Raw genomic sequence first — 23,317 nt, 5'->3', positions numbered from 1 at the left:
GACTTCCTGCCCCTTGGGCAGGGGGCTGGACTCGATGATCTCCCGAGGTCCCTTCCAGCCCTAATGTCTATGAAATCTATGAAACTTGATCATTCAAGAGCAGGTTAGACAGACACATGGCTTCTGGGATGGTTTAGTCAGGTATGATCCTGCCTTGAGCAGGGGCCTGGATTAGTAACTTCTGTGAGGTCTCTTCCAGCCCTTTCCTCTGATTCCTATGCATGTTCCTTAAATTGGTTCTGTACATAACCACTGGTGGAAACTTAGGCATCAAAAATCTGTTCCCAACTTGCTCAGAGCCCTGGCTCCTGCCTAAAACCCCTAATGAGATTAACAGACCAGATGTCGACCTCCATCTCTTCCCAGGGGATTCAATCTAGTATGCACTCTCAGGGCATGCCTAGCAGATCAGGCTTCTCACATGATGATTTAAAGCAAAACTTTCGCTGGTTATATAATCATCATTGATGGTTACCCCCATTTAATCCCACTATATGCAGACTTCAACACACATAAGAGTGCAGGGTTAGTCCTGTGGTTTTGGCAGGCACATTAAGAAGTAAGAGATGCATTTTCAAATCCTACCCCTCTACAGGATTTGGAAAAGATAATTGTATCCACAGGCTGGCATATAGGGCACTTAGCTATTTATTGATCACACTTCTCCCTTATCCTAGTTAATTCCTGTTTATAAGCAATATTTATAAAACTTCATCGGAACTGGAGAATTCCACTTCAGAACAGCTGGCAGCCAAATAGCTATGGTAGTTTCCTGAGATATGGGAGGCCTTAATTCCACTTCCTGCTCCAAGTCAAGCAAAATGGGAATTTGAAAACGGGTCTCCCATCTCCACAGTGGGTGTATAGTTTGCATCACTCTTCTGCCTGTCCAGGCAAGAACTCGTGACAGAATTCAGATTTAGATACCTTATTTCATGCAAAAGGAAGGTGATTTAATCCCTTATATTGAGGGGTGAGGTCCTGATTCCCACCCCTCCTTTTGGCATTTTGTTAGGATGAGCAAAACTAGCTTTTGAGATGCCGGTTCTGAGGTGTCAAATTCTCCTTGTGTAGTATTTAGGAAGCCTGAATGGCTAACTCAAGGTTAAGGATTCTAACAGGCAGTACAGTACTTGGAAGCTAAGCTCAACTGTGCTGAAGTCCCTCTTGTAGATGTAGTAATAGAAACCAACAGCGGAAAAGAATCCATTTGGTGCATCCTATTTGTGAATGAGCAGAGAAGGAAAACTCGTTTGGTTCACTTGCACAATATGTACAAGCGGAGGAGTATTGGTCTTTTGCCATGTCGTCATGTCATAACTTCTTTCTTTCCCCCTCTCCCTCTGTTAACAGAAACACCTAAAACTGATGAGAATGCCAAGGAAAGCATCACTGATAATGAAGTAATAAAGACTCTTCTCATCCATGAATCAAAGTCATCTTCTGAAACAAGGCATGTGCCACCTCTTGCCCAAAGCAAGTGTCACGAGTCAGAAAGTGACACCAGTGAATCTGAGGAGGATACTAAGCATGTCAAACCAGGACAAGGAAAAGTGGTAGGCAGTGATTTAGAACAAGAGGAGCAGGAAACTGTGGATCCTACTGTAATGGTAGCTGGACACCCCCACTTATATAGCGAAGTCAGTGAAAATCCTGAGCTAGTGTCATTTATGACAAGGGAAGAGAGAGAAGCTTATATCAAAGTGGGACAGGAAATGTTCCAGTCTGTCTTTGAATAGTCGTTTTACATGTACAGCATATTTCTGTATTAAAGTAACATACAATCTGCATGGAAAGAATATGGGTTGGTTTGTTTGGAGATTTTTTTGGTGAATGTAGTAGAATCTACATCTATTGTAAATATTTATTTCTACATGGCAACAGAGAAATGCTGCTGATGATTAGCATTATTATTAACAATAATAATATCTAGCAGATAATTTTGAGTGGCTTGTTTTCAAATTTGACTGTGAAACCGATCCAAAAACTTGTTTAATTCAAGATTCTGTAAATCTACTGTGTTTACTTTGAAACTTGAATCATTCTGTCTCAGCAACTAGTGTTGTTTCACTTACTGGTAACATGCAAAATAACTGAAGGTCAGCAGTACCTCAGGTAAGGGAGCCCAGCACATCCAGGCCCAAGGGGTTAACCTGCAGTCTAGCAGTTCCTGATCTGCATGTTGTTTCCTTCACTGCTTCTGCTGCTCAGAAGCCTCAGGCTCTCCCTTCTCCAGCTTCTGCTTCCTGCTTCCAGGGGGGCGGGGGCCAGACCTGCATGAACCTGTGCAGCATGGGGGTGGCTTGCATGGCATGCAGGGTCCACTAGCTCAGTGCAGAGGGTATACCTGCTGTGCAGCCTACACACAGCCACACAGATTCTGATCCAATGCTTCCCTTTTGGAAGGTAGGTAGATTCATTTAAACTTTCTTCACCAGGACTAGTGAAGCTTCTCTGGGATGCAGCTGCATTAATTTGTACTAATATGTTTGATATCCTTCTGGATTGGATTGTGTAATATGGAGGCATGAAGGCTGTCAAATAAGGATGGCTTTGGAACAGATCTGTTCTTGTATTTATTTCTCAGTTGTTTCTCTGAACAGGAATCACAACTTTAAATAAATTGTGTTCATAATTAACTAAACACTCAGAACTCAAAGGTAAATAAGAGGAACTAGTTGTGGAAGATTAATTTGCTGGGTTTTCTTAGTATTTTGTCAGTCATCATCAACTTCACTTTATGCATCATTGCCTGTTTTAACTTCAAAAGCTTTCAGATTACTATTTCCAGCTGACTTCTCTTGTAGATCGTAATTGAAGTTTTTGACATGGGTGAGGTACCAGCTCCCCACCCTACCCCCAACCTGGAGGACCAGACCAGAGCCCCCCTTAGCCAACACTTTCACAGTTCCCTGGTGACCTTCATGGCACTTCAACAATGTAAAAACCATTATTATATGCACTATAACTGATATTGAGGCCATGTTGAATCTTGAGTGAAGCATTTACTGAACAGTCCTTCATCATTATATCACTGAGTTGCGTGTAGGCCAGGGGCAGGCAAGATGCAGCTTGTGGGTTGGATCTGGCCTGGGGGTGGACCCCCCCCAGTCCTTCCACTCATGAAGGTGGGAGCAAGGCACCTATTTGTACATGCAGCCCCAACAACACCCTATTGCTGGACTCCTACCAGCATGGGTGGAAGGACCCAGCCAGCAATGTGCAGCTTCCATGCAGGGCTGCTGCTGCCACAGGCCCCAGGAGCTGCTCACTTCCCTAGTTTCCTGCTAGGTCCAGGCAGCAGGCAGGGCTGCAGCTGGGCCCATCCAGAGCACGGGACTAGTGATAGCACAGTGCCTGTGTTCAGGGGGTGGCAGCATGCACCTGTGAGGGGAAAGTAGGGACAACAGCTGTGCCCTCCATAGTACACAGCCCCACAGGAGATGGCAGCGGGGCAGCAAGAGGCACAATCTCCACCCAGCTACCTGTATTGCTGGTGCTCCCTGCCACTTGCATGCAGCCCTTGCACTCCCACAGCAGCACCACAGAGAAACTTCAGGGGCTAGCTAGCTGCCTTCCCTACCTGGGGCTTCCCTTCCCTGCAGCATAGTCCTGGTGGGGAAGGCAGTCAGCTCCAGCACCTGAGGTGCCTCTCTGGTGCTGCACAGCTCCAGCAAGGAAGGCACCTGGCTCCATGTGCTTGTGCAAGGACTGTGTGTGAATGGCAGGGAACACTAGTGCCACTGGCAGCCAGGAGGAGGTTGCGCCCATCACTGTGACATTCAGCAGTGGCCAGAGCCAAGTCCTACCAGGTGCCTGTGCCCTGCCTGCTGCACCGTCAGGAGTGGGGGGACCCCATACCCCCAACCTCCCTCACACTCACACCCTGCCCCCGTAACCCCACACATCCACAGTCCCACACACACCCCTGCCACACATACCACATGCACCCCACATACCCATGCCCCCCAGAATATGCAAAACTAAGAATTTATTTTTTGAATTATTATGCAATCACCTGTATATACACTACTCAAATACAAATCATAACATAAATATTTTTTGTATTAAAATACATTATAGTAGGTGTTTGACTTTTAGTGTATGATTTGGTGCTTTTTTCCTGGTTCTAAGATGGCAACCCCCACCCTTCCTAAAAGGAATATTTCCAGGGGCAAGGCTACCTATGCAGCCCTCAACAGCTCACCAAAACTCATTAAGCAACCTTCCACCCAAAATAATTGCCTGCCCTGACCACTGGGGCTGACCAATCTGGCCTCTGGAATAAGAGATTTAATTTCTATAGATTCTTTTGTAGCTAGAAAGAGATTCTTTTGGGGGAATAGAGACCTTTATGTACATACAAAGTTTTGCACAGAAACAATATGTCAACTCTTTTGTGCCGCTAGAAGATCTGGAGTACCACATTTCAGACTGTAATTGCACAAAAGTAGTCAAGCAGTGGTAGTTATGTGTTTTTGATCTCCAAAAAGTTCCAGACATTTCTTTTCAATGCTGTATCTGAATCATTGTAACAAAAATGCTTTCTTGCTCTGTTGAGTACTTTTTTTCAAAAAGGAACATCAGACTGAACAGTGTTGAAAGCTAATGTGCACAGACCATGGCTATTCACAAATGTTAGTTTGTGAAACAAGCTACACAATTCTAAAAGAATTAGGACTGAAAACTAGAATTGTGATTTTACAGAGTCCAGGGACTAGACCAGAGATTCTCAAACTGATCCATGGACCAGCACTGGTCTGCGAGCTTCATTCAGGTGGTCCGCAGGAAGGTTGCGGAACAGTCGAGAATATCTGTACTTGCAAGGTAAGACTAATTATATTAATATATGAGTTGTGTGCTTTGATTTGTAGAACAAAAAAAAGTTTAAGTGTCTACTGAAACCCTCAGCAATTTTCAAATTGTCCATGAAAAAAAAGTTTGAGAACCACTGGACTAGGTTAATGCAAGACATGGAGATTTGTCACAAGAAGTATAGTAAAACATGGAAGAGCTCCCTCTGCAAAACAAAAGTCTCTTTATCACAGCCTATTATGTAAGTTGATAGCTCTAAGTCAAGCTCTTTCATTTATCACTTGAACAATTTGGAAACTAGCAGAATTGAAGAGGTACAGAAACAGTAACTAGATCACTCCAGAGACAGCGAATCCTGTAGATGCCTTCTTTCAGTTCTCTTATACTGATCAAATTGCTGAAGTTTAAGACCTAGAACTACAAGATGTGAGCTCTAGAAACTGTACGTTTTGGTATGCTGACCTGAATGAGCGAGTACTTAACTGGTGCTAAAAACTATAAATAGTTAAATGGGTGTATAGCATAAATAGCCAGTTCAAAATAAAAAGACTCCAAATGCTTCCTTCAAAGACCAATGAGGTTCAAGAGCTTTGATTATTATGAGCAAATTACATCAGTCTGTACCGGAAGCAATCCTGTTTAAGAGCAAGAGCTGGCCCATCAGATTCTTGACAAATTATTTTCCCCTTTCTATGGATATGGGTTACTTATTCTCCATAACAAAACTGGCAACACTTGAGTAACATATATTTAAGAGTAATCATAAGAGTCCTGTAGCATAACAACTCCTGACCAAAGCAATAGAAGATTCTGGTCAGAAAGAAACAAGACACCTACTTTGTTTTTTCACCAGAGCGCCCCAAGGGATGACGAGGTCGAACGGTCATAAACTCCTGCAAGACTGTTTCAGGCTAGACATAAGGAAGAATTTCTTTACTGTCTGAGCCCCCAAGGTCTGGAACAGCCTGCCATTGGAGGTGGTTCAAGCACCTAAGTTGGACACCTTCAAGAGCAAATTGGATGCTTATCTTGCTGGGATCCTATGATCCCAGCTGACTTCCTGCCCTTCGGGCGGGGGGCTGGACTCGATGATCTTCCGAGGTCCCTTCCAGTTCTAATGTCTATGAAATCTACTTGCTAATGATCAGCAAGGAAGGAAGAAAGATCTCCAATTAATACTCAATTGCAGCAGCTACTAAACCCCAAAACTGAGGCCTGGATACGCCCATTACAGCCTGTATGGAAATAGGCAACCAAATATTTCATTAGCCTCTCATTAGAAAATTAAAACTACAGTAAGGTGTCCTTTATCTAAAGTCAGGACTTTCAGAAGTTAAGGCTTTGACAGCTGAAACCGAAAACCACTTAAATGAGTGGGTTGGAAGAAGTAACTTTGGATTGCCAACAATTTTTGCTACCTCGTCTACTGTTCTACATTAACTAGTTTTAAATTTTAACTGATTCCATTCCCTAAAAATGAGTATCCACTATATTCATCACTGGTTAATTTAAAATTTATTAGTAAATGCTGCAATTTGAGGATAGTATTTTTTTCTGTTTGACCAACATTGAAATCTAATGGGTTTGAAAATTATAATGTAATTTATGTGTTGGCTTCAACCAAATGCAGAACTTTGCTTCTAAATGGTCACTAAGCATTAGATAGAATCATGTATACTTGCTAGGTTGTATCTATACTTGGGTGTACTTGAAATTATTGCTTTGTATCAGATGTACTGTAGGAGGGGTTTAGGGGTAAAGATAAATTGCAACCTGTAAACAGTTTACAGAAGTCCCACTTAAAGCCTTTAAAGCCATTTATTACCAGGTGCTTTAAAGTTCATCTACTAGTTGGCTGCAACTTTTGACATATTGCTCTTATACCAGGAACAAACTCTAAGTTGATCAAATAAAAGATACAACTCAATCTAATCAGCATCCAAAAGTACTAGAAGCAGTTATAATATGGTGTCTGCTTTCTGTCTTCCTATTCACTTCCAATTTTACTGTTACACTTACTGTTTCTTAATCTCTCCCCTGTGGAAGAGCTAAACCAGGGCTATTCAACTGGCAGCCTGAGGACCACATATGGCCAGCAGGGGGTTAGGGTATGGCCCCTGAGCTCCTATTAAGCTTTGTGACTTTTTAATCTATTCTGCATAGATGAGTAGGATAACTGATCTTTTTTGGCTCAAAAATATTGACAATGCTTTTTTGAACATGAATCTTGAATGGTACCCCTTAAAAAAAAAAGGCAACACAAAAGCACCTTTCTTGAATAAAAAGCATTTCTTTGTTCAGGTGACTCATATGTCAAACAGTATGGTCAGGGTTGCTTCAAGCTGCAACATACTGGTTCAAACAACAGGATTTACAGACAAGTCCAAACTTTATTTAAAACTACAGTTTTAAACAATTTCAAAATTACTAAACAAATCACAATGAAAAAATAAAAAAAAGATTAAGACAGAAAAAGGAACAGTGCAGCAAGACTGAATAGAGAAGGATTCAGTTTTAGCTGGTTAACCTGCCATGGGCAGAAGTTAGCATACCTAGTCTAAAAGGCTGTGCATCAAAAACTAATTTACATTTTATACACATTCAGCAAATGTAATGCCAATATTCTATATGGATTTGTGTATGTAGAGGGGAATCTTGAGGTTATTTTTTCATGCATTTGGAGCTCCAACAGTTTCTGCAAAATAAAGTTGTACTGGTTAATGTCTAGCAACCATTAAAGATCAAATATAGCTCTTTACATACATACCTCTTACCTGTTTAGAAATATTTTGGAGAACATTTGTCCAAATAAATTCCTCCCCAAAACAGTTACACGCACTTTGAGCTTGGATTTAATTATCTAAATAAATGCAACCACATGGAAGAGATATGGGTGCTATAGTTCCATTACTAACTTACACAAAATCAATATAGGGCACTCTTAATTCAAGTGTTGTGTTGAACAACTTATGTAACAAAAAGGGGAAGTGATCAAAGTGCTATCGAAGCAGTAGTTGTAGGTGGGTAATACATATCAGTACAAAACATCTGCTGTTTCACTAAGCTGACTGTGCTGTGAACCCGCTCTGAATTTTGTTGCCAAAATTCTGCTGATATTACTGAGTTGGTTGTAATGGGAATCACAGCAAAATCCCTGCTGTAGCTCTAGCTGTCTACAGAGAAGCACGTGTTAATTTCAAGAAGCTATTACAGCTATAATATCAGACGAACCACTACTTTTTGTCATATGCTGCATCTCTACCAACAGAATCTAAAAGCACAACTATAATAGCATGCACATTATTGCATCAGTTTAACTTTTGAGTAGATTATTAATAGTAGCACAACTTATTATGATTCATGTATTAAAGGAAAATTTAAGTGATGTGGCATTTACCCATCTGATACGTACGTTTCTATAATTGCTGAAATGTTAATTTTTCATGCAGTGAGTTCTGTCAGCTACCAGGCTACACCTCTCACTCAGAGTTATGCTAAGACTAAAGATATTAGCTCAGGACTTTAAAGCATGGCTTTAAGCAGAAATATTCAAAGTTAAAATTCATAAGCCAAACATTTTTTCAAAATAAATTTTGAGAATCTGAACCTTTTCTGTGAATTTAAATAGTGATATGTAACTATGTCATGGTTAGAACAGCAACTTATTATTATCAATTATAAATAATTGTACATTATTACTTTAAACTATTTATTAGTTATATTCCAAGTTCTACCAGAAAAATATCTGATGTGTACGTTACACAAATAAAAACTATAATCAGCAAGTTGCACCCAGGCATTAAAATATTAAATTAATTTTTGTGCTTTTTGCCTTTGAGTTATTTGTTGAATGAAAGTCAGAAGCTTCATTTCCTGTTCATCTAGAAATCAAAACAACATAGCTAAGAATACTGGGAGATTTCTGCTTACATCACACTTAAGACAACAGAATTTTTCTTTTTTAAATCAAAGCTGCTACACATGGGCATCTCTTTTCTTTCACCTGTTCTGTACCCTTACCTCTTTTCTCCTATGTAAAACACTGTGAAATACTGACTACTTCATCTCTAAGATCCATACTATCGCAGTCCATTCAGAGTGAGCCTTACTTCATAGATCTGATATGGTACCTATGAATTCAGCTTACAGTCACTTTAATATTTTCAAATTACCTACAGATTACAAAAGCTCAGACCTCAATTTCAACAAGAAAAGGATTATTCCCTTAGTCACAGTGGAAACATGGGGTGTTTATACATGTGCTCTGGGAGGTGTGGAAGAAGTGCATCAATTAAAGCAGCTCTTGGAACTGCTCTAATTAAAGTGCCTGGAGAATCACATGCATCAGCATCCCTGTGCTGAAAAATGGCAGTGGGGGGCTTTAAATAAAGTTCATTAAATGAGCTTTAGTTAAAAAATGCCCCCACCACCATTTTTCAGCACAGACACACTGATGTACATGACACAGAGCCTGCTGTAATTCCAGCACATCACAGCAGCCTCGATTCACATATATAGGCACCCATCCTGCAAAAATAAAATTAGAACAGCAAAAAACACAAACTCTTCACATCAAAGAACTGTTTAGTTTTGGTAATGAACAGTGACACAGTGGGGCTTAGAAGACTGATTTCTTGCTTTACTCAGTAATAAATCCTGAAATGCTTAAGTTTAACTTTCCCAGTAAGATATCATAACTTAGTAAATGGAGTTTACTTTCTTACCAGGTTCTTTTAGGATTTCAGAATCTCCTACTAACTCTTCTCCTTGAGCTCCATCACCACTCAGTATTTCATCAGACAAATTATTTGTCTGGGCCTCTGCTGCCATTTTCTTCATTAGATCTGCCTTGGAAAGGATAAAAATAATTCAGTCTCTTAGGTATTTCCCTCCTTTTATAAAAAAGTTGTTTTGATGATCAATTGTAACTGCATGAAATGCAAGCAAAATACCTCTGAATACATTGTAAGTTTAAGAGGCAAGTCTTCCACCTTCACAAAATCATCCTCATCAGACTTTTGACTTACATTTCCAGAACCACCTTCCTGTTGACAGAATTATGACAATTACAAACACCACACTGGAGGATCACTTTTTCTCATTCCAAGAACAGATATAGAAATATATTTTATTTGTAAACAGAAAGTATAAGTAGAAAGGGGCAGTGTTTGAGCGTGTAATTTACTCAAAAAATTAAGTCAGGAAAAGAAGCCAAATCTTAAACTGAAAAGAGTGATATTCAAAACAAACAATACATTAACTAAAGTTATACATACATATTCATTCACTAACACAGGAGACTCTGTATCAGGGCTGCCAGCCATGGAACTTCCAGGACTCCCTGTAGAGGATTTGGCTTCTATACACACTATTTCTGATGTCTGAATTTCATTTACTGGTAACGAAGGGGTTGGCTCCTCTGTTGCCCTATTTGTAGTAGTAAGGGTTTCTGAAGCACTGACTGTTGTTAACTGTTGTTTATTCTCCAAGGTATTGAGGGAGTGAGGCAAAACAGCAGACACATCTTGTTCATCTAAAATAAAAAGAAATCCAAAATAGATAGTGACAGAAACACAAAACAGGTTTTGAAAATCTAATGCAGTTGAAAGAATGAAATGCCAAATAAACAAATTAGCAGGAGAGATTACCCATCTTATCCAACAGAACTGGAGCAAGAACAGCAACAGCATTTCAACTGGTATAAGTTTGAGTGTGCAACCATTTTGTAGTTTACTTTTGACGTTCCAGCAGCTTTTGCAAGGTAATATAAACATTGTTAATAAAGCCAATACACGAAGGTACAAAGATGAACCATTCATAATCTTTCTGAAGTTTACAGCGATTTTGTAAAGTTAAATTTCTTCAACAGCAGAAGTGAGCTAGGCAATATTTTGGATTTTTTTGCCAATGTCGTTTACAGATCAGAATGTTTTAGAAGGGCCTAAAATACTATTTATTTCAAAGTACATAAGAAGGATCCTATAAAGACAGAAGTCTTACCCAACATTTTAGGTTTTTTTCCCTGGGCATACTCTAGAAGCTTATTTCACAACTTTTAGTGAGAAATTACTACCTTATAAGCTATGCAAATACAAAATTACAAATTTAATTGTGCAGTATCAAACAAATTTAGTGCTATTTAAAAAAACCAAAAACAGTCATAAATTGTTGAATTAGACCCCAACCTTTTCATTTAAGGCTGTTTGTTGTGTGTTCAATTTGTCACTGATTCATAGTGAGAGCCTGTGACTTTTATAGTTTGTTGAATTTTTGCTTTTCATATCAAAATAATACAACATACATTTGATTAATATTTTAATTGGCTGCTGAAACAGTTTCCCACATAAACACAGTCAATCTATGGGAAAAGTAGATGTGAAAACTAAACATAAAATACTGCATCTGTCATGCAAAGGAGAGTCTAAATGCAGGAGATGACTAGAAGTGGTTCTCATACAAGGAACTGCAGCACGTAATGACAGAAATTCAAGTATAGTACTCCACTTGAACCAGAAATGGGGTTATATGTGCAAAAACACTGAGAATCACTTCTTTAAGATGAAAGAGCTATGGCACCTTCTAGAATTGCCTCGCTGGCAATACGTGATCAGAGACTAAAGGACCATTTATTTTTAAAGCAATTACAAGAGAACTAAGCTTAATGGAAAGCTCCTATGTTTTCCCATTGCTTCTCCAGTCGATCTCTTGGTTTGATATTAAGCCTTTTATAACCTAAGATTTTCTATGCAAATCTACATTTCCCTCTACTCAGGTCTTACCTTTAGCACTAACAGATTCCTGCTCGGATGACAACATTTCATGGTCCTGAGTCTCATCAGATTCACATTTAGGAATCTATAGCGGGTAGGGGGAAAAAAGTTAACATTCTATTAAATCAGAGTTTAAAAACAGCTTATTTAGTTTTCTGTTCAAACAGCCAAGCTTCCCTGTTCCCCCCACAGCATGGTCAGTAATTCTTTGTCTGTACTACTACACAATTTAGCCAGTAAGTTCCAGTGTCTACTCATTAGCCTCTCTTCCAGAATATTAAAGAGCTCACTGTTAAGAAGTTTCCAAAAACCTTTCCTGCTAGTTTTTATGAGCCTTTAGATTACATTGAAAAGCTGTTAAGGTTTATAGCATTCAGTACATTTTGTCATCTTGGATTTTTGCTGTTCTCAGGCATTTAGCAAACTCAACATAATCACTCAACAGCTAATAAACATTTCAAATCATATGAAAATCGGCTATAATTCTGGAGGAATTCCACAATTTTACAGTATACTTGGATTGGCTTAGAATGAGGCATATTCTGGAACCTGAGAATATATACCAATCTACCTCTGCTGAAGAAGTCTAAAATTTACATTAGTACATTTATGGCACAAATAAGAACAAAGAAAGAACCAGTTAATGTGTTGGCTGTACTTGCAAAAGGCTTTGATAATAGTCTCAATATTCCTGTCCATCACATCATACTATCAATACACTATCACAGAGAAGTTGGGAGTAGTAGTTGTTGCTTTAGAAAAGGGAGTAGAGTACGGATTTCAACAAAGCTCTTCTGCTAAACAATAGTGTCAATGAGTCCAACGTCAGTGTAGACTTCTCAGTTTGTCTTACAGGATTTGCAGAAGTTGAAGAATTATCTGTATTTACAGGGGGGAGGGAGGCCACGCATATAGCCTTACACCTTTTTCTGGCAACTGAGGAAAAATGAATTTTCTGAAAGTAACAAAAGTTTTTATTGCAGGTCACTCATTTCTCTTCTTTTATTACCTCTCCAAAAATGGGGACTATTACAATATTGCCATTCATTTCAGTATATCACTCGTCCCTCCATTAAGCCAAACCTAGTTTGCCTTTGTGAACAATATCCAGATTCTAGACGAGACTGACCTTTGTTTTGTTTGCTTAATTTTCTTTGGCTTTCCGTTTGCCTTCTGCACTATTGTTACTTTTTAAAATTGTATCCAGTCCTGTACCTTGATTTTACACACTGATACTACTACAAATTCATTTGTCTTAAAATCATGACACTTTATACTTGCCATCTTTCAAAGGTGTCTACCAGCTCACTGTGTCTCTTTCGCTTAACACAGATGCTTCCATTCCATAGAGTAATACCATTAGTGCAAAATTTCTCAAATCAAGCATAATGTTCATCAATCCATATTTTTGCCAGTTATAATTCAGCCACACATGCTGAATATTACAGCTCTTTAAACCTCACTCTCACTAGAATTATCAGCACTAATCAAACTATTTGTTCTAAAACTGTCCTTGCTAAAAGCTCCATTTTCCTAAATATAACGAAGTGCTGAGACAGATGGGGCTATAAATCCAAGCTGACTACTGCAGTTTGAGGTAGTAAATGCACTGTTAATTCAAATGCATGTCAGCTGCAAAATTGCACCTCAAACTAACTCACCACCTCAGTTATCATGTCCACTTCAAACACTATGATAAACTCCTTTAATCCCTATTCTTACTCTTCTGAATCTCCATATACACCCAGTCACAGCACGAATACCTGATGAGTATAACTCTCCATTACTAGTCTGAAACACGGTTCCTTGATAACTACTTGGGCTGTGCAAAGCTTTGGTCACTGATTTGATTTGGAGGAGATTCGGCAGCCGAATCTTCGAACTGAATCAGGAGACCCATTACTCTCTCCACATGAAATCAGAAGCCTCTAATTCAATTTGGAGAGATTCAACAATTCGGCCATAGACACAGCTTTATGTTGGTCTTTTTTTACGTACCTTGAGGTACCAGGCATGGCTTGTGAATGCCAAGATAGTGGGGCAAATGGAGTGTCCCACAGGAGCTTGGGGGGGGTGGGAGGAGCCCCCTGTGTGCTCAGCAGCAGACCCAGAAATGTGCCAGAAGTACTTCTGGTCCACTTCTGGGTCCATCGCAGAGTGCATGGGGGACCCCTCCACCCCCCCCAGTTCAGCAGCTGGTGCCTCCTCAGTCTGCGGGGGCACCCGAGGTTCCCCCCCGCCCCATGGCCGATCACTGAGCTGGTGGGATATGGGGGGTTCCCCACACACTTCCTGGTGGACCTGAAGTACTGTTGGTCCACTTCTGGGTTTACTGCTAAGCGTGCAGGGGATTCCCCTGAGCTCCCATGGGATGCTCCATCTAGTCCCACCACCTCAGCGTTCACGAGCCGCACCTTGTACCTCGAGGTACATATAAAAAAACAAGAAAAACCCATATAAAGCTGTATCTATGGCCGAATTGCTGATTCTCTGAATCAAATCGAATCTTCAGATTCCCATTTGGCTGAATTGAATCAGGACAGCAATTACTGTCCCCCGAATCAGGCCAAATCAGAATCAGACACTGCTCACTTCGCACACCCCTACTAACTACTACTTCTAGGACTTGTCTTAAACTGCTGACAATTATTTTCATTGGGATTTTTCCTGGTCTGACAGTAAGTTTATTTATCAGCCAATATCTCCCTTTTTCATGACTAGCACAACTACTGTCTTTCACCAGTCATCATATATTGCATTCTGTATCTGATGCTTCTTACCATTTCACATATTTTTTTTCCTTAACTTTCAACAAGTCAACTCCAGTCTGCTGTTACAAACCATGAGAAGCAGCAGAAAATAGAGAAGGACAGATTTTATTAAATAGCTGAACAGTACTGCAAGCAGAGTTCTGACTGGGTCATATGAATAAGAATTCAGTCTGATAATGAAAGTTTAATTGCAGATATACTGGATCACATGGTAGGACAAAAAAGTGAGGAAAGGTTAAGACCTGTACCATGATGTATGCAATCTGATAACCAACAGAACCATTTGCTCACAAAGACGAGCACAAAAGGTTACAAGAATTTCACCAGTCGCATCAAATAACTGGCTAATCAATTTAATAATAAAAGTATCACTACTGAATGTCAGAATCTATAGAAGTATCAAGTACAGCACTGATCATAAAATTTTCTATACGCAACTGCAGTCCAAGAAAGAAAAAAAAGATGCAACTGGAGCCACGTTTGGTTTCACGAAGTTAAAGAACTCTTTTTGAAGGAATCACACGAGGTAACACTTCCAGTGCATTTTAGATTCTTAATAGTTCATGAGGATGAAAGAACCTCACTACAGTCCAGATAGAAAAATAGTAAAAATGCACAAACAAGGCATATTTTCACTAGCAATAAAATAGAGATACTCAAATATGTCAAAGATAAAAAACAGGTGGCTTCCTTGACTCATACTTGCTGGATTCTCTCCCTCCAGGTCAGATATGACTTCCAGATAATTCAAGCAGATGTAAACTACACTTCATATCTTATTTTAAGCTGCAGTATGAGAAGGAACGGGAGCTTGAGCACTGTTGGACATGTATGTGCACACTGCCTGTGCTGAACAAGGCATCTGCTATGACAAAAGCCATGTGAGATGAGGTTTAAGCCCTTTGGCTTTTGAATCTGTCAATGGTTGGGTCAAAGTATCTTGTGCTGACTCATACAGAAACTGTCCCTAATCTTTTGGGGAGGACTCAAAGGAAGGAATTAATAAGAGGAAGTGAAGAAGTATCTCTTTACAAAAACTGAGTATGAATGATTTTGGAACTTGAAGAAAAAAATTAGGATTCAGATAACATCACACAACCATTGGCTAGTGGCATGTCACTTATCAAAGGAAGACTTTATGAACCTGTTTTCTAAATTCTGCTCTACTACTGCCTTTGACAAAATAGAGTTTCTAGTTTTCATGCCTTTCTAAAAGACATCCTCAAGGTCATCTAAAAACATGTATATGTTTGGGCCCTGTGCTACTAAGGTTAGGCCAGATGAATGCAACGCTTCACTTAAGAAAAAAAAAAAACAACCCTATGAAGTAGTGTCTGTTTTATGGTTGGAGATTCTAAGCAAAAAGATTGATGTTAAGTCATGCAATAACACTTAACTACTGTCTCCCACTCATTTTAAAACAGTTGTACAAGAAAAGACTTGTAAAGAGACACCCCTACTAAGCATCTGATATGGAAAATGCACGTTAAACCAATTAAAGTTTAACTGACAACCAGATTTTAAGAAGGGGCAATTAACTATTGAAATATTACCAAGAGAAAATGGTCTATTCACTTGACATCTAACTCAAGATTGGATGTTTCTAAAAGATGTGGCTTGGTTTTAGTTCATTCATAGAATTGAATGCTAAGTACAGCAACCAATGCCCAAAATTCATATATTTGTATTACACAGGCAGCCAGATTACGTTATTATAAGGGTCACTTCTAGTCTTAAAATCCTGTAACATGGGTGCTCAGTCCATAGACTGAAGGTCAAGTCTGGAGTCATGCAATCTAGCCAGTGCGCTTCCTCAAAGGTCCAGAATTTGGTGAAGTGGACAAGTGGCAATTAACACTGCCACCAGTCTGCTGCCGAATTTCAAAGCCCCATGGACCAGATGACAGCCCAGTGTGTGAGGTCCTGCATGCACACACAGAGATGGATGACAGGGCTGCATAAGGCATACACAGAGCATACACAGAGCTGGGGTGGAAGGGCCAGATACAGTGTGCACAGTGCACACAGGTGGGGACAAGCTGTAAGGCATGACCTGGAACATCCAGGGTGGCTTGGTCCAATCCAGAGCGCAGACAGCTGGGGTGACAGGCCCAATCCCGAGTGTGTGGAGCTTGGGGTAGGCAGAATGGCCTGAACCCAAAGAGTATGGGACTGGTGATGGGGTGGCAGGTCCACTCCTGAATAGGGCTGCAGCCCTGACAACCACGTGCACAGTACCAGCACCCATTTCAGCACATGTTGGATTGTACCCACAGACCCACCCCATGCTACTTTGGCTTGTGGAGAAGGAAGAGATTGGACAGCATTGGCTTACATGATGAACAGTAGAATAAACTGAAATTTAAAAGTTAAGAGGTATGCAGACTTCTATGAAAATATTCCACTTTTAATCCAGTTGCCTTATCCCAAGTTTTCTGCTTCTCTTTCAAAACAGAGTGTCAGCAGAGTAACAGCTGTGTAGTCAGAAGTTATGTCTAGTGCCAAACTGTATTTTTTAAAAATAAAATTCAACTCCTGTTTAAGTAACTGTCAGAATATGCTGTATTATTACAGGATCTCAGGAGGAATAACCCAGATCTTAAGAGATAAGAGACATTGCTTATATAAAAGCAAAATTAAACAAGAACAAAAGGAAGACTGAAAAGTGATATCCATGTAGACCATTTCCTTAAAACAACCAAAATAAGAAATGTAGCAGAAGGAAGGATAAAACATGTAAGTTATTTTCATGCAAACACCTGATGAGCAACAGTTGCCTGGCTTAGAGAATTCTGATAATACCTGTTTGTTTTCAGTCATAGTTTCACTGCTGGCCTGTAGTGAAGTCTGGACATCCACAGGTCCCTCTTCAAATTCTTCTATTTCTTCATCTTCATTCTCATCTTCCCCACTTCCATAATTAGTTAGAGCTTGGGTTTCTGCTTTAGACAAGCCTAAAGTAAATCAATGTAGTCATTTTAGACCAGTTTTAGTCCCTAATGTAAAATTACTGGATTTTCTTTAAAAACCACTTCACAGCATTTTTTTAAAAAAATGGCTCTTAGTTGCAAGAAAATTTTCCTTCCATTCTGGTATAGAAAATAACTGCAAGACAACATAAAATATCTAGAGGCTCAGTCTAACATGAAAAATTATAGAGCAATAATATATGCATAACAACATGCACTTATGTCATATATTCTCCTGGAAAGAAAATACAGTGGAAACATTAGCTTTCAGAGATTTATGGATTTACAGAAAGACCTATTAAGTTTTCACCTCAGGGCATGTATAACAGTCTATGTTTAAGGCTGAAGACACATGACATGTACCATATGGTAAACTGACTTTACTTTGTAGTATAAGTGGAGTGGACATACCATTCAGTGTTACATGGCTGCTAGTTACTCAACTCCAGGACAAAACTACCTGTTCAATTGAGGAGTAACTAAACACCAATTCTAAGTTAAAATGATCTCCTGGTTTTGTGTCTGCTCCCCAGTCAATTTTATCCTGGGGTAGAATTTGCTCAATGCTAATTTGTTCCCTCATCCTCTGGTAGGCCAAGGAACTATATTTGTGCCTATTGGAACAAGTAAGGTTGGGAGAATTGGTTATATGTGTGCTACAAAATAAAATAAGTAAATTACTACGGATAAATTATTCTGTAGTAATTGTCATGCACCTGCACCATAAGTCCAAATGCCAAGTACTAACAGCAGAGAAGCAGAGATTTTTAGGATGGATAAACAACAGAAGAAAAGGACAGATTGCTTAGACTGAATATCAGGAAAAAGCATCAGCTGAGTGATTAAAGCTTTACTGCAGAACCAGTATTGGAGAAGGACAGTGTAAATTATTAGAGCTATGGAAAAACCTATAAGGGAACAGAATAACTACAGTAAGGAAATGAAGAAAGGGGCAAAGTTCATAAAGTTATGAAATGTTAGAGAAGGCCCAACATGAAGACAGTCCTTTAAATTAAAAGGAAATACTTTTCTAAACAATGCACAATTAAAAGTGTGGCATTCATACCTAGAAGATGTTGCTGAGACCAAGAACTTGGCAAGGTACAAAAAAAATTACCCATAAAATGTCCAACAGGAAAAGTTGCCATTATAAATGGTAAGGAAATACCAAATGATATAAAACCACATGCTTAAGGGTTTAAGACTGATTCTCAATTAGGGCTGCCGCAAGATCTTTTGACAGGCACCATAAGGTGTGAGAAGATAAGCAGGTGAGAGAGGGTAAATGCAGGCTCAGGTTTCCTCCCCTGCCTGGTCCCCATTGCCAGCCCCTCAAGCAAGGAGGTAAGCAATGTAATAAATTAATTAGTTTTTGGAGCCAGGTTGCTGTTCAGTTCACATAAGTTATCGAGGGATGCCTTGAGGCTAAACAGGTTGAGAACTACTGGTTTAAGACCATCTAAGTACAAAAGTCAGGATAAAAACTTTAACGGGGGCTGGGAAATGGAACTCATTACATTCAGCTTATTGTGATGCTTCCTCCTCTAAATCTTACCTTTTTAGACAAAGAATACCAACTAGATGAACCCTGGATCAGATCTTGTATAGACTACTGTTTTAAGTTACTGGAACAATTTTAAGTAGAAGTGATTTTGTTTGCATTGTTTAAAACTACACTGGACACATACTAGAAAACATGGTACTATGCAAAAGATGGACTATTAGACTTGAGCGATAAGACCCATGTATCTTATACAACTGTAGCTCACAAGAAACAAATATCATTTAAATGTTATGTAGGAAGCTTAGTAGTGTGAAGTCAATACTGCAAAAATCAACACCAAAAAAAAATCACTTACTTATTGATACTGGGCAACCTTCACTTTCTTCATCTTCCTCCTGGTCGGAGGCATCAGATTTCATACTCTGAGGAACTTCACTACCATTATATATTTCTGACTCTTTCACCTGCTTGACTGTTTCACTCTCATCCTTGTCCTAGCCATAAGCAAAAAATAGTGTTCTATTTAATTTAATGTCTGTCTTACTCCAGACAAGGACATCGTTTTGACAATTAACACCCCCCCCAAACACCCAACTCATCAGTAATAAATTAAGTGCCCTGCTACAGCAGAACCCCCTGAATATGTGCTAAGCGCTGCAAACTAAGAACCATAAGGAGAAACAGAACCCACTGGAACATCTTTTCAATCATCCAAACGTTTTAAAGATTATAAAAAAGAGCCATAGCTCTTTCCTTTTCTATTAGTTCCAATAATCCACAGATTATTCTGGTGTCAAGTCTCCAATTCAGTTTTTTTTTAAAGCAGCACTCTGAAAGGATAAATCATTGTTTCCATCCTCTTCCGAGAACTGTCTCTGTGGATCTTTATTCTTGGGAGGCGAGCCAACCAGCAACAGAGGGCCACTCCAGCAGTACTACAAAACTAGTCCCCTATAGTTGTCGTCGTCAGTGGTCTCTGGAAGTCAAGGATGATGTTCATCAGGCTTGATGGGTTCTTAGGGGACTAAGGAGCCCGATTTTGGATGCACACATTCTTCAGCAATGGGGGCATGATGTTGCCTGGTGGAGTGGGATTCACAGCCCCAGGTGGGTAGTCTTCTCCCACTGCCATTCCACCTCAGTAACAAGTCATTTGGCTTCAAAGCGGCATGCACCTTGGTGGACCAGCTTGCTTCTCCCAGCCACTGGTGTCAATGCCTCTGTGCCTGAGGACAACCTTGAACATGTCTTTGTACCACTTCCTTTGGCCGCCCTTTGAGCATTAGCCAATGGAGAGCTGGGAAAAAAGAATCTGAGGGAGGTAGTTCTTGGGAATTCAGATGCAGCGGCCTGTCCACTGGAGTTGATTTCTCAAGAGCAAGGCTTTGATGCTGTTGGACGTAGCTCCACGGAAGACACCTGCACTGGCCCAATGGTCCCCCCCATCTGATCCCCAGGATTCAATGCAAGAACCACTGGTAAGCATGCAAGTCCTCTATAGTAAAGGTGAGGCAAAATCTGCTGTTCTCCATGAGAAGAATGTGAAGCCTCGATATACAGAACAGCCTTTGGGAAAACAATCTCTGAACAGTTGTGTACCTCTCATCTGAGGAACATAATAAGCATATGGTCTGGATTTTGCCTGCTTACTGAAAGGTAGATAATACAATAACATAGTGACATACCCAAATTAAACTTAGCCCTACTGAGAAGAAGGGTGCATTAGCCTAGGCAAGACCCTGCACTAATACGGCTATATTACTTCTGATATCTGAACTTAGATATTTATGCATTGCACTGCACTGTGCATTTAGAAATTACCAAAAAAGAGAGGTTATATACAATACTTTATAAAATGGTCTTTTTCTAAAATGGAGTAATAGATAATATTACTTTGCAGAGACTAAAAAAGATATTGTGGTCTTATTTTAAACAAAAAATTAGATTCTGAATGCCTGCTTTCTATAGTTTTATCAGATTTAAGTAGATTTATTCAGAGATACTAGATTTGTATGACCAATCACTTTTGATCACATTATTAGTAAATATATGTTGAGAGTGAAAAAGGACTTTTGAGGTTTTCTTTTAAAAAGAATAAAGGTAGTTCTAAAATGTGTAACATACTTTGTCTTCATCAACATCTTCCACAGATGAGCAAGCGTCTACTTCAAGACCCCTCTTTACCTAGAAGAAAACCAATTACTTTCAATTTTGAAACTGATTACAGATGTAAATAAACTAAATGGCTTTGAAACACTGGACAAAACAAAATAAGCCTTTGTTATCATTTATAATCCTCCTAACTTCCACATCCACCATTAAAAGTCAATCTCAAAACTGCAACAGCTCAAGCAACTATTTTCAAGACTTGCAGTAGTTTTTGAAAAACATATGCCCTTAAGCAAGTGCTTTGAATATCCAAGAGGTGGAACACTAGGAAATTAATTACCAGGAGGGGCCCTTACAGATGTTATATTTATTGCATAATCATCTTGTTAAATCATATGATAAAAAATTAAACATGCCACATGCAGCCAATTTATGGCACAATAAAATGGTAAAACAGCCACAAAGAGAGTTCACATTTAATATGGAATATTGTTGTGGTGGTGTTGGATTGTGCCATAACTTGCATGTGTGGCATTTGTTCCAAACGCAGGGCAGCCCTGTATGATCTCAGGGATCAGGCAGGAGACAGTCCCTGGGGTTTTGGATACAGTCTCCTTTTGCCTAATCCACAGGGAACCAATGTCCCTCCAATCTTCCCATGTCTCCAGCCTGATCCCCACAGTTCTGTAAAAAGCATGGACAATTCAGGTTGGGAAGCTCACTAATTTAGCTACACACCCTGGTAGTCATGCAGTCAGAATCAGAACAATTTTATGACCCATCACAAAAATCACGTGTCATCCCATGAATGTCCGACTTGGCAGGATACACAATTTTTGAGATGGGGCATAAAATCCTAATCACACGATTATATTCATGTGTGCCGGGGGCCTTACTTTTAAATCTATTTTAAAAATTTACACAGTAATCTTGTATCACTTTCAAAAGTAGGTCCTTAATCTTTTGTGTTAAGGCTGTATAAGCTTAAATTAATAATGTCAATTCATTTATGACCCTGATACCCCAAAGCTTTCATAGCTGAAAATAAAAATTGTTAAGATACATTACTGGTTTCAAGGATGCCAAGGATACTCTTATTTATATCTGAGCAACCTAACCTGTATTACATTGGACTTTCTTTAATAAGTTTTGTTTAAAATTCCAAATTGTAGAAGTTAATCATATTTCCAGCACCCCACCAAAACAAAATGCTAGGCTTCTCTGACTTCTCAGGGTCAATAGAATTAAGTTTTCTATCAGGTCTTTAGCATCACTGAGGTACTGGTACTGAAAAGGTAAGAGATGGACAGTTAATTTTTACTCATTCAGCAGTAAAGTAGTTTAATGACTACCACAGAACTATTCACCTGAGTAAAGTCTACTTATGTGGCTTAACAGGATGGGTCCTGCCTTCTGCTTCACAGAGAAATAAGGGAAAAGAAACAAGATAATTAATCATCTCTGAAGTGTTCCACATGTTTAACTGCTGACAAGCTAGGTAACATTACTTACTAATGTTATGTCATAAGTAGCAGTAATGTCTCAGAAAAAAAACACAAAACACTTCTCTGGAATTAATCTTTTTTTTTTTAAAAAATGATTAGAATTAAACAATATATTTTAGCTGAAGTCAGACAAAGTAGGCCCTAAGAAAATACAAAAGCACCAACAAACCTCTTTAGCATAAGACTGCATTGCTCCAGCTGCTTCTATTTTTCTTTTGCATCTTTGTTTCACAGTAATACTATTGTTGTCCAAGTCTTGCATGAGTTTAAAGAAGGCTAATTCGTTAAACAAAACTTCTGAGATCTCCACAAGCAGATCTTCTCCACAATCTTTGAGTTTTCTACCAGCAAATTTTGCTAGGGAATCCTGTCAAAAGCAACAGAGTTCTTCTGAAAAGAAAACTAAACAAGTGCTATTATATCTTCCTGATGTTTAAGATCAAAGGATTTCCACACTAAAGACAGAATTAAAACAGATTTTGTCCAGGTATCCCATTTATGACATATTCTGCTTAAGCAGAATTCACCATACTGCAATAGCATTCTCTTATCTTGGTCACAGCTTTGACAGCACTCAACTCATGACCATTTGATGGCTTATGGTATATATATATTGCTCTTCTTACTTTAGTGTAGTACAAAAAACCACAGAGCATAGGCAATACCATGGTTATCATAGTTTCATAGTTGGTAGGGTCGGAAGGGACCTGAGCAGATCATCAAGTCCAAGACCCCGCCATGGCAGGAAAGAATATTGGGGTCAAACGACTCCAGCAAGGTGTTCATCTAGCCTCCTCTTAAAGACCCCCAGGGTAGGAGCCAGCACCACTTCACTTGGAAGTTGGTTCCAGATCCTAGCCACCCTGACAATGAA

General features: G+C 39.3%; 1 protein-coding gene across 9 annotated transcripts in view; it reads right to left on the bottom strand.

Moving 5' to 3' along the window:
* Positions 1-7,085: 7,085 nt before the first annotated feature.
* The window catches only part of PCM1 (pericentriolar material 1), a 74,239-nt gene continuing 58,007 nt past the window's right edge, over positions 7,086-23,317 (bottom strand). For 8 of the 9 annotated variants that reach the window (XM_019552590.1, XM_019552588.1, XM_019552593.1 and 5 more), the window contains 9 exons: positions 22,613-22,810; positions 20,954-21,013; positions 19,185-19,323; positions 17,159-17,310; positions 11,595-11,670; positions 10,092-10,348; positions 9,768-9,860; positions 9,540-9,663; positions 7,086-7,510 (listed from right to left, as the gene is read on the bottom strand). In XM_019552590.1, coding sequence (XP_019408135.1) covers positions 7,485-7,510; positions 9,540-9,663; positions 9,768-9,860; positions 10,092-10,348; positions 11,595-11,670; positions 17,159-17,310; positions 19,185-19,323; positions 20,954-21,013; positions 22,613-22,810 — 1,125 coding nt within the window. In that variant the 3' untranslated portion in view covers positions 7,086-7,484. The remainder of the gene's footprint in view (positions 7,511-9,539; positions 9,664-9,767; positions 9,861-10,091; positions 10,349-11,594; positions 11,671-17,158; positions 17,311-19,184; positions 19,324-20,953; positions 21,014-22,612; positions 22,811-23,317) is intronic. The other variant, XM_019552589.1, reaches the window with a different exon arrangement.

Source organism: Crocodylus porosus, unplaced genomic scaffold, assembly GCF_001723895.1.
Source record: "Crocodylus porosus isolate Cpor-Errol unplaced genomic scaffold, CroPor_comp1, whole genome shotgun sequence".
Taxonomy (NCBI): Eukaryota; Metazoa; Chordata; order Crocodylia; family Crocodylidae; genus Crocodylus; species Crocodylus porosus.
The sequence above is the reverse complement of the archived record's forward strand: the minus strand, read 5'-3'. Positions and strand labels throughout refer to the sequence as shown.